Here is a 12,397-nt window from a genome sequence, read left to right on the forward strand (position 1 = left end):
CAAATATCGTCTAAGATTGTCAGTTATGAAGTTGCTACGCGAGTCCTCCCTTAGCATTCTGGTGAACATCTTGTTATGATGAAGGGCTAAAGTGTTGGGATGGCAGATCTGGCGGATGTCGCTATGGCTAGGACATGAGGTACTTTCAGGGGCACCAGGCAGTCCTCACATAAAGGCATAAAGCGACGGCTAATTCCACAGTAGGGCACAGGGCGGCACTTAATTTGATAGTTGTGAGTGAGACGTGTATGACCAATCCTTAGTCAACACAGTTCCGTCTGTCGGAATCTCAGGTATAACGAGCTCTAAGCTGATACGCTGTCCTCTATTGTTCTCAGTTTATTGTCTCGCACGTTCAGCCACAGCTTGCGCCATATATGACAAACGCTAGTCCTGATGAGGGGGTACATGGTCCCATGGCCGTGTACCCCCTGTGAGGGGAAGGTCCCATGGCATGGGACCTCCTCACTGAAGATGGCCACGTCCGACGAAGAAGCGCTCACCGCCGGTTCATCCGCCCAATTGTTGCCCCGCACTCCCACGTGTCCAGGGACCCAACAGATGCTCACTGTTCTCCTTGCTTCAGCCAGGCTTACAAGTCCTGCAAGGATTTGGCTGATGATGGGATGCTTGCCAATGTATATTCCCAGGGCTTGCACCACACTTTTTGAGTCAATAAATATTGCGAATTCATGTTCGGGATTGTCATCTATAAGGGCTAGGGCACAAAGGACACCAGAAAGGACCGTGATGTGAATTTATGCTGTGGGATTCAGTCATTTTGATATTGTTTTTCTGTGGGTTGCCGCTCACATTCCAAGGCACCATTCGAAGTTAAGCCGTCAGTGAAAGTATACGTCGAGTTTGCATTCTTCGCAGTTGCGCGGTTCAAGAAAAGGTTTTTCATCGCGGCTGTCTGTAACGAAGACTTCAGAGGGAGGTTTTGGTCCGGGTGTGAGGTGCTGATGAGAATTCGCTACGCGTGAGTAACCTCGAACGTGACGAGCTCAGCCTGCATCTGTTGGACCTGTGCTGCTGTAAAGAGTACTCCGTAGTCGTTAAATGATGGGATGTGTATGGAAATGGGTTTGCTTGAAAATGGGTTCAGTCCGCTCTCTGCATAGAGGTTGATGGTGGGGGTCGTTCTGAATGCTCCAGTGCATATCCTATTGGCAGCGTTGTGGATTGTGTATGGTGAAGCTAGTATGGTTTTTCTCTGGCATATTGATATATGGTGCATGCATATCACAGCTGGTCTATAATTATGGTCGTGTAAAGAAGAAAAAGGGTTAGGCGGCAGCTGATTCCCACATCCCAACAATTTTCATCGTATTTTATTAAAAAAACGATAAATTACCAAAAAACGAGTAGCCTCCAATGCCACTGACCCGAAGTATTTCCTTCAGTGCATCTCAAAAGAAAACTAGGCTTCAATGCTTGGACAAAACTTGCAGCCATAAAGTGTCTGGCCACACGCCAACCTTCAACGTATATCACTACACTCATAACATTCAACGTTCCTAACCACTCGCACAAACTTTATCGCATCTGACTACACGCCAACCTACAACGTATATCACCACACTCATGACAGTCAACGTATCTGAATATTCGCCAACCTTCAACGTTTATGACCGCACAACATTCTACGTATATGACCGCACGCACAACCTTCTAAATATCTGACCACACGTACAACCTTCAACGTATCTGACCACACGCACAACCTTCAACATGTATGACCAATCTTTCAACCTCCATCGTATGCGACACGCAGAAGCTCCACCGTATCTGACCAACGTATCAGGCGATTCATCAAAGCGCTCAAATTTATTTCTATGTCACTCCGACCAACATTGCTAAACAATGTAAAGCACAAACGATCGGATTCAATTATTTACATCATCTATGATTTCAGCGAGATTGATATATATTCGATGTTTTTCTTATGAGTTGGTGACACTTTGATATCTGCTTTCAGATGAGAGTTGTGAGGCACAAATGTCGAGACTTCCTCATATCTTAACCTCGGTAACTAGTGCGAGTTTTCATGCACGAATTTGTTTTGGTCAAGTCACGCATCGTGAGAATTCACGAGAGAATTCAAAAATCACGAGAGAATTCAATCGTGAGAAGTCGTGAGAATTCAAAAAATCTAACTAGATTTATCATACACTATCTTTCAAATAAATAAGTCAAGCCGATCCTGATCTTGATTTTGATTAAATAAAGTTTATAACGTTATATTTTATCAAGTTCTTTACAAAACCAACTTCACTTGAAACCAGTTACCATAACCTTGTAATGTTTTTTAACATGATTGCGAGACAAAACATCTCTTTATTAAGAAAACTCGTCAAATGATCTTAGCAGATGCGCACGTCATTAACATCATTTATCAAACCTCATGATTGATCGACTGCTGTCAGTTGATATATAATGTGATTAACATCATTTATCAAACGTCATGATTGATCGTCTCTTGACATTTTGTTAGCTTGCAGCACCTGGACCAACGCGCCTGAGTTAGCTTGCTGCACCGGGACCAACACGCCTGAGTTAGCTTGCAGCACCTGGACCAACGCGCCTGAGTTAGCTTGCTGCACCGGGACCAACACGCCTGAGTTAGNGGGACCAACACGCCTGCGTTAGCTTGCTGCACCGGGACCAACAAGCCTGCGTTTGCTTGCTGCACTCGGACCAACACGCCTGCGTTAGCTTGCAGCACCTGGACCAACAAGCCTGTGCTTGCTTGCATGCAGCTCCTAGTCCAACACGCCTGAGGCTCATAATATGAATGTTACTCTGCGAGGGCACACGGAGCACATCAGTCCATTTGCGCCATTTATATCCCCAGTTCTTTTGTTCCACTAATATCCCCAGTCCCTTTGCTCCACTTCTATCCACAGTCCTTTTGCTCCACTTATATCCTCAATTATATAAAAGAAAAAATAAAAGCAAAGAAAACTCCACATAAATTCATGATATCTTCAGAGACAACGATTCGGAGTCCAGCTCCTTCGTCAGTTCGAAAATTCTAGAATACAGGCAAATCAGTAAATAGTAGTCAAGATTACAAAAATGCCAAGCGCTAACACTTATCTGTTTACAATTTCAAGCGGGTAAGAGCTAAAAGTTGAATTTAAACTAGGCCCCTGTTTAAATATACAATGATGCTAAAATTCGCAAATCGGAAACACCGGAAGTGGAAGCTGAAACCTTGAAGTCACTATCAGAAATTGGAACAATGCACTGCTCGGCGTGAGCACGCACAGCTGAATGAGGTGGGGCGATGGTAAGTGACCAGTTCCACAACTCCTGCCCCTATGTTCTGCGACCCTAGAATAAAGATTAATAGACGTCATCCCGACGTACGCAGATGCACATCGTGCACAACTATATTTATAAACTGCTACACTCGCATATGCATAGAGAGGGTATCTTTGTACCTAATAAAGAACCAATTTTATAATTGTTAACCAATAAAACACGAAGATTAGAGTTTGGGAAGTACTTTGAGAACAAAAGTTTCAGCTCCCCTGACATAGTTTCGGATGCAGGGCGGAAGTATGCAAGAGAGCAATAAATAACATTCATATTGTCGCGCTCGGGAACAGTTTTCTTTACTTTTAAGTTTTTACTAAATTTGTGATTCGAATGAAATTAGAAAAAGTTTTCCTGTAATTCATTTTTTGCTCCCGCAGACTCGTTTTCGCTCCCGCTGATGCCTCGCCTATATAAGGCGCTCTTACTGTACGACTAGAATGAAATGCGTGGCGATAATGTTGAGATAAAACTTTGTGGAAGGTCACTGAGAGATAATTGTTCTATTTTATATCGAGGCTATATTTGTTACAAATTAATTTCCCATTGAATTAAATTTAGTCTATGTTTATTAGTTTTTGTCCGACAAATGATTTAGATTTTAGACGATTCGTGCACCAGACGAGTTTAGGGGATAATTATACACAATTCGATGGTAGGAGCTTTGATATTACGACGCATGTAATTATCAGTTGACGACGTAAATGATGACGTAAATGATGATGCAGTTGATGACGTAAATGATGATGCAGATGATGACGTAAATGATGATGCAGATGATGACGTAAATGATGATGCAGATGATGACGTAAATGATGATGCGGATGATGACGTAAATGACGATGCGGATGATGACGTAAATGATGATGCGGATGATGACGTAAATGATGATGCGGATGATGACGTAAATGATGGCGCAAATGATGATGCAAATTATAATAAGAACTCGTTAGCGTGGATAAATTTTCTAATAGTTTTATTTTTAATTTCTTAGTTAGGCGCTTAACTTCAGTAAAGGAGTTATAAATTTACCTATTGTCATCGCAGCTTCTGTTTCTGAATGAGGAAGGTTAAATAACTTGCACTTATGAGCCTGCCATATAAACCACGTGAAAAATTATTCCCGATGCATAACTTCATTGCGATATAAATAATCTGTGACTTGTCGTGCAAGAAAAACTTGAGTACAGAGCACCGTAACTGTAGTGTAACCAAGAAATAAATTGGTTTCGAATCATTAAATTAATTAATTTCAATTATTTTTGGCACGTTACATACCATTCGCCTATGTTGGTCTAATTAAATATCATCTGAATGAAATTCATAGAAACAAAATGCGAGGTAAAAATTGATTAGGAGAATATATTATATAATCTATTTTTATGAGGTATTATATTAGGATAATAAATATTGTTCTTAACTATTATCATTTACTGAATAATAAATTTATAAAAATTTTCAATTTTTGAAATTAAATTTTAAATTTCAAAAATTTTCAATTTTTGAAATTAAAGAAAGAAATGAATTTTAAAACATTTTGCTCGTAGAAAATAAATAATCGAAAAAAAAAAACATTAACAGGCATGCCGGAGCTCAAGCTTCCAAAATCAAATGAATAGATAGCATTCTATCCTCTAAAATTTTTCTTTGTATATTTAGCGGCAACAAAATTGATGATGCTTATGCACGCATGTGTGCACAATCCATCATTAATCACGGCCCCTGATGAATTTCTTAACACCTGTCCCAACAAATCCAAAACCTATAACATGGCCACCACATGCCCACAATGTGTCAGGACCAAGTAGTATTTGCTTGCCACCGCACCGCTGCCACGACCTGCCACCGCACCGCTGCCACGACCTGCCACCGCACCGCTGCCACGACCTGCCACCGCACCGCTGCCACGACCACAGCCAAAAGATGACGCGAGCTCTGATGCTTCTCATCGTAGCTGCCGCAGCCTCGTCCGCGGCGTAAGTATACTTCGATTTTAAACCCAATCTACTATGTAATAATGACAAGATCTGTGAATATAATTATTACTTTCATATACATAGTGATTTTTATTATATTTTATTTGATTGAAATTAACAATTTGAATAGATTAGGACCCATGTTTTGGAGGAATAGATTACGATCTTGCTACTCCAATATCACGCAAACTAATCATTCGAGAACAATATTCAATCTGCTTTTCTTTATTACTTCGTAACTCTTGAATATCTGAACCTTGATAAAGGCAACGTTATTAGTGAAATCGTTATTTTCTGTTGTCCTAGAGAAAAAATTCGGAGGTGTAGAGCTGTATTCAAGGCGTTGTTTTGAAGTATCTTAACATCTTGTTTTCAAGGAATTTTGAAACGTTGAATACATTCGAAGGAGAAGCATTTGTTAATTGTTTAAACAGAAATGTTAATTTTTTAATTCTTTACAGAGGTACAGCATCCCCTTGCTACGTGGCGTACGTGTCGAAATTATATGGGCTCACCCTTGTCGAAAGTTGCCGTCTGCAGTACAAGACGGATTTAGACAAGTTTACAGCAAGTGAGTGTACAAATAGAGTGATTATTATAAGATGGCAGAAATTTCTTAATTATATGCGTACAGTTTATGACCAGAGAGTGCATTTGAATTGTATTATGTACTTGTGTCCAACCAAATTTCACTATTCAATGCTTCTCTTAACTTGAAAATGAATGTTGCTACATTCGAAACGTCGTTAATATATTATTATTTGCTAAATCTGCCTTTTGATCTACCAACGTCATCTAAGAATTGTTCAACTCCTTGAAAATTCAAATGCACTCTCTGGTCATAAATTGTACGCATATAAATAGAGTGATTCTGCATCAATTTGTTCCTGTTGGCTGTTAACATAATTCTAAACCCAAATTGGCCAACTGAGGGTCTAAATTAATGATTTAAATTACACCAACATTTATATCTGAAATGCAGGAGAAGCAAACCACCTCGTCTGCGTGGGAGTTCGGTGACGTCATATCGAAATTTACATCTTCAATTATTTTATGGCACCTCATGCTAAAAAGATAATATTGCATACCACTAAAGATGTTTTCCTAATATTTTAAATATCTTGAGCGAGCCTATATGATTAAAAATTGTTTCCAGAATACATCGGCAGATGATCATTCAAACGTGTTTACTTTTCTATGGACGCTTGCTGTAAACTGAAATTAACAAATAAAAATTAGATTTTCTCGACTTGAAATCTTGGTTTCCTAAACGAGCAGCCACACAGTTGGACTCAATAAAATGTTTCAACACATGTTTTGCTGGAAAGTTGTTGCACTCTATAAAATGTTTCAAGATATGTTTTGCTGGAAAGTTGTTGCACTCTGTAAAATGTTTCAAGATTTGTTTTTCTGGAAAGTTTTACCCCTTGATTGGAAACTTCAAATTACGAATCGATTGGCATCGATTTCTCGTTCTCAATTTTGAACTTAATGATGTTTTGTGTTCGACAGTTTTGCCTTGTAAGATCTTAGTTAAGATTCAGCCTGTGATATTTTCATCATTGTGTATTTATATGTGATATGAATACGAAATCCTAAGAGTATATTTTCTCCCCAACAGATGAAAAATGCTCCTGGGGAAGTCCCGAGTACGACACAGCAACATGTGATCCAATTCTGTACAATTACGCCAAGTGCGCGTGGAAATCTGCTGGACTCGTGAGTATTTCAGTATATTGGCTCACTGGGTGCAGTACATAGTACAGTTACTTGAGCACTGAGTGCAGTACATATAATGCAGTTACTTGAGCACTGAGTGCAGTACATAGTGCAGTTACTTGAGCACTGAGTGCAGTACATAGTGCAGTTCTGAGTGCAGTATGTAGTGCAGTTACTTGAGCACTGAGTGCAGTACATAGTGCAGTTACTTGAGCACTGAGTGCAGTACATAGTGCAGTTACTTGAGCACTGAGTGCAGTACATAGTTCAGTTACTTAGGCATCTGCACAGACAAGAACGATTTCGCTAAAACGCTCGTTCTGGACCCAATATGCATTTCTGCTGTGAGTTTTATTCCGCGTTTTGACCGCTGAATTGAAAGATGTAGCGTTTCTTAAGCATTGTCAGTGAATTGAAAGGGGATATTAAACATGGTACTTATTTTATTAAGCATTACTATAGACAGAATAAATTTTCTAGTGTGAATGATGAGTAAATATGTTTCAAAGTTTCCAGTTCTAGGGAATATGTAGTCCTAAATTTCTCAATTTTCATCACGCTAAATATTTATTCTTTTTTTTTTCTTGTAATGCCGCCCGATTATATATTTTTGCAATAACAAGTAATTCCCTCCTTATAACCATATGATGAATTTTTGAGTTCTCGGTCCTTGATAAAGCTGATGCTCCGCCTTTGTCGTCCTCCGTCTCCTAGTCGTCGCTAGGCAGTTCACCCCGCCCACGTGACCCGGATGTAACGTTGGACGTGTTCCGTCTATTTGCCCTCCTTTGGGCCAGCTGATGCAAGATGCTGTTGCTTGTCACTTGCTGAGGGTAGTTTCCCATTGCTGGAAAATCCGAGATCTTCTTCAGAAACTTATCCAGCTGTCTCTTGAAAGTCTCAGGGGTAAACTCCCCTCTTATCCCATCCCCCCAAAATAAACATCTATATATCTGCTACTCATTTTCTTTTTATTATACTAGCTATTTTCAAAGCCTCCTTTCCTCAACAGCTGAAGCCTGACAATACATTGGACGATGGGGCCTTCCTGACGATTAATGTGAAGAACAAATGCAGCAATGACGCCAACTTCGCACAAGCTTACCAGAAATGCAAGAGCTCCACCATGCAATATTTGTTCGTGAGTCATGAAAAATGTGTATTTATTCTCCAAGTAAACTCGTGCAAAAATTTTTTTGTTATAAATGTTACACATAGTTTTAAAAATATAGAAATTAGCTACCACAAAAAGATAATTAAATTAAGCAGTTTAATAGATCATGATTCCTGGAAATTAAGCCAGCTTATAACCTGCATGACGCTATAAGCTCATGACGTATGTTCTATTTGGCAGTTTCTTCGGTTCGCGAGGTGTGTCGGGAATTTCGGGCCCTGATCAGCTCACTCAATGCAAGGAAACCTACTGACTCGGAACAAGACTGACTGAACTCGCCCGTACTCCTTTGGATTTCACGGGATATTTGGGGGATTTTTGGGATTTTTTTGGTACACTATATTTTCTTATTTCTTCATTAAATTTGGTGGTGTTTCTTCAACAATAAATTTTTTATCCTTATAATGAGAAGTTATACCAATATCATCAACGAAAATATTTCCTCGGAAGTTTATACCTACTGATATTTGAACTAGGCTATTTAGATAGCATATTCAGATTGATGCAAAGACGAAATTTGAATTATGGGCACCAATAGATTAGGTGATTTTAATATTTGGGATTAACTAGAATCACGTATCAAAGATACCAGTCACATCCTCTCCAAAGGAAGGATTGGTCAACTCGTCACGACCATATAAGTCCGGACGCACTTAGTGCCAGCCCCCAATAGGCTATTTGAGAAATGCTTTAAGGCCAAGCGGGATATTAAATGATTATGAACGGCTAAAGACAGTTTATTAACAAAGCCGATACCTATTTAATTAGTATATCGGAATGGTAGCTGAACTAATTAAAAGGCAGCCCAATGCTAACAGTTCGGAGTACCAAGATTGGAACAGTGAATTATGAGTTCGATCCCAGTTTCCTGCGGCAGTTTTGGTTAAATCGCCGAGGATTCGGGCGGTTAAGCGATGCAAAATTGAAGCTGTGAGTTGCGTGTTCGAGATCCGCAATAAGCTGTGAATATTCTGCTAAGTTAAGAATCGGTGTCACGTCTAATGGCCTAGTCAACGCTGACAGCACTATACTATATACTACTATACTAATATTCGCTACTTTATTTTAATATTGATGTTCTATTACTTCTGCAGTGCATCGGTAATATGGAATAAAACTCTTTTTTTTTTATAAAAGCGCTGCAATCCCCTCTCGATAGATTTTTAATCTTTTTCCGGTCTCGAAAAGTTGCCCTATATCTCCTTCCAAGCTCAATTATATCAGCGGTCACTCAAGCCAAAACGTCCATCATTGTCACAATCCATTCCTCCGTTACCCTCTCCCACAACTCACCATCTCTTTAACCAATCAAGCGGCTCTCCATCACCTAGTGGAGAAAATAAGATTTCTGATTTTCAATGGTCTCTTTTTCTGCAATGAAAGAATAATAACCAATAAATATCGAGGCACTTAAAGAAAACGTGAAGGGCCAAGAAAAAATATAAGTCGAATAATCGAAAATACAAAAAAATATCTAATACGGAACAAGAACTGGCACACAAATATTGAAAACTGTATTATGGCCCCCTCCCGAATGAGGTCCGTGTAGCGCCCGTGCAGTCCGAAGATCGGGAAGCTGAGGGAATACGACAGAGGTTTCACCTTTAGTTTCAATTATGGATTTAAAGTAATATTTATAGTATTAGTTATATAGCTAAAGCCATATAGTTACAGAATTTGGTATAGTAATGTTATTGTTACAGTTACATAGTAATAGTCATAGTTATATAGTAATGGTAATAGTCCTTGCGGATGTCAGGTACTTCCTGGATTTATCAGATATCAGCACGCACCCTCCTATCACAAGCTTTCAAGTGTGACAAGTCACACAGCTCACCTCTGACCAAGTGCGCACGTCAATCCTCAGGTTTGTCCCGTGCTCGTCCCGGTAGGGCGACAGACGTCAGGCAGGGCGACAGACGTCAGGCAGGGCGACAGACGTCAGGCAGGGCGACAGACGTAAGGCAGGGCGACAGACGTCAGGCAGGGCGACAGACGTCAGACAGCGACAGTCGTCAGGCAGGGCGACAGACGTCAGGCAGAGCGACAGACGTCAGGCAGGGCGACAGACGTCAGACAGCGACAGTCGTCAGGCAGGGCGACAGACGTCAGGCAGGGCGACAGACGTCAGGAAGGGCGACAGACGAGACAAATGCGGTAATTTCAGGTGGCCGCCATAAAACGGCTTTTCTCGTCATGAACGGTCACGTTCTACTACACGTCCTTCTAGACGTACTAGTATCGTTTTAGACAGTACCACTTACCTCGTCAGTCCCCTCCGGTCGGGCTTCCCTACAAATAGAGGAGCGCTGGCCTAGCCTTTTTCTTCCGACATCACTATCATCACCACCAGTCGTTCTTTCACCTATGGCAGTCACCTTCCTTGGGTGTTTTTCATTGTTTTTCTGAGCCCAAACACCTAAGACTCACTATTGCCTTTAATTCCATTCCAGCGGTTTGTTAACTTTAACAAAATTTGCATTTGCTCTACAACAGAATAGTGCCCACCTCGTTGTCCTTACACGTATATTCGCACTCTGAAAACCCTCTCTTATGGACATCACTTACGGCAATTGAAGAACCTATATTACATTCCTCACCTTAACACCTTACAGCCAATAATACTGGGCTGTCATATTTATTTGTTTATTGCTGTTTTACCAAAGCATCTAAAGTTCGGTTTAAGGGAAATAATAGACGTTTTTCAGGTCTCAGTATAGAACCCTGTATCAATAACAGATTGTTACATGTTACATAAATACAATACATAGAAAACGATTATAATTAGTATAAATCAAATTAGCTATTAAAGAGAGTAATTAGTACAAGATGACTGTTGCAACACTTAATTAAGTACTTACTCTAATAAGAGGTTCCAGTGCAATGTATCAAAAATACTAACAGCTGGAATCAAGTTGGCTATTGTCGTATTCATTGTGGTTAAGTTCAGATATAAACAAATCTTAATATTACAATTAAATTTAATTCTAAATTTCTAAATATGTTTATTACAATAATTCAAAATTATGAACGAAACCGCTACATTACCCAGTCATCTCACTAACCACTTACTCAATCAATACGGCATACGCAGACTTTGTCCCAAGAAATTCACACATCAAATTCACACTGGGCAGGGTGGTCCAGTGGTTAAAGTTCAGAGTACCAAGACTGGCGCAGAGACGCGCGGGTTCGATCCCAGCTCTGTGCGCCAGTTTCAGGTCAGGATCGGCAAGGAGGCCGGGCGGTTAAAGCACAGCAGAACGGTAGCAGGGAGTTGCGAGTTCGAGACCACAAAATGCTGTGAATGTTCTGCGGTTTTAGGAATCGGCGACAGGCCTACGGCCTACTAAACGCTCCCGTGTCATGGTGGTATAGTTGACCATTTACTTGAAAATGATTCACTGTTCTTAAATTCTTCGTGATTAAATCAACCCAGACGGGATGGAGACAAGTGTGTACAAGAACGGATGGGGCTACGTTTTGGTTCGTTAACCTCTTGGGCTTGATAGGTAAAACTCTGAAGGCTGGATAACAGTTGCACTGCGACAGTTCCTTTCAATGGTCAATCGCGCAATCAGGGCCTCAAGTGGTCTCGGAGAACAGATGGATGGGGACTATTGGCTGACGCTTTGAATCATTAGGATATTGGCTGACGCTTCGGTTCATTAGTTTCTGCTAGACTATGAATGATAGGCTTTATCTTCCAAGTTACCTACCACCTAAAACAATAAAAGGGATCGTGTCTCATTTAGTACACTGACCTTTTCGCCGGTTGTTTGGAGCTCTAAGTGTTATTCACGACCATGCAACGATGCCTTCCTTACTCGACAGTCTCAATAATCGGTTTGGGCCAATCGGCCAAAGTTTACTCTTCTAAGGAGTCCCCAAAAACGTGGCCCCGAACAAGACTGCTGTTCTACATTCCACTACGTGGAACCCCACAAAAACTGTTAATAATCCTTTTCAACTTCCCATATACCATCTGTCTACATCACGACTTCACCTCAGTTGCAGCTGAGATCAGCAGTCAGGTGCAGCGATTTACATATGGGTTATAAAGTAGCCGCCATGTAAAACGTTTTACGAGCAAGAACGTGTAAAAATTTACATATGGGTTATAAAGTAGCCGCCATGTAAAAGGTTTTACGAGCAAGAACGTGTAAAACTTTACATATGGGTTATAAAGTAGCCGCCATGTAAA

At 40.4% G+C, this 12,397-nt stretch overlaps 1 protein-coding gene across 1 annotated transcript; it reads left to right on the top strand.

Moving 5' to 3' along the window:
- Positions 1-474: 474 nt before the first annotated feature.
- Positions 475-8,570, top strand: LOC108672754. The gene is made up of 7 exons (XM_018160478.2): positions 475-598; positions 4,053-4,238; positions 5,123-5,300; positions 5,762-5,871; positions 6,922-7,019; positions 8,032-8,160; positions 8,374-8,570. Exons 1-7 carry the CDS (start codon positions 475-477, stop codon positions 8,413-8,415), a joined length of 867 nt encoding a protein of 288 aa, XP_018015967.1. The 3' UTR covers positions 8,416-8,570.
- Positions 8,571-12,397: the final 3,827 nt, after the last annotated feature.

Source organism: Hyalella azteca, unplaced genomic scaffold (genome assembly GCF_000764305.2).
Source record: "Hyalella azteca isolate HAZT.00-mixed unplaced genomic scaffold, Hazt_2.0.2 contig7917, whole genome shotgun sequence".
Lineage (NCBI taxonomy): Eukaryota > Metazoa > Arthropoda > Malacostraca > Amphipoda > Hyalellidae > Hyalella > Hyalella azteca.

Bases quoted from the DNA above. Each gene is read 5' to 3' on its own strand.
- LOC108672754 (XM_018160478.2), top strand. From the start codon at position 475: ATGGCCACGTCCGACGAAGAAGCGCTCACCGCCGGTTCATCCGCCCAA. The intron at 5,872-6,921 runs GTGAGTGTACAA...TCTCCCCAACAG, and splicing joins TTTAGACAAGTTTACAGCAA to ATGAAAAATGCTCCTGGGGA. The intron at 7,020-8,031 runs GTGAGTATTTCA...TTTCCTCAACAG, and splicing joins CGTGGAAATCTGCTGGACTC to CTGAAGCCTGACAATACATT.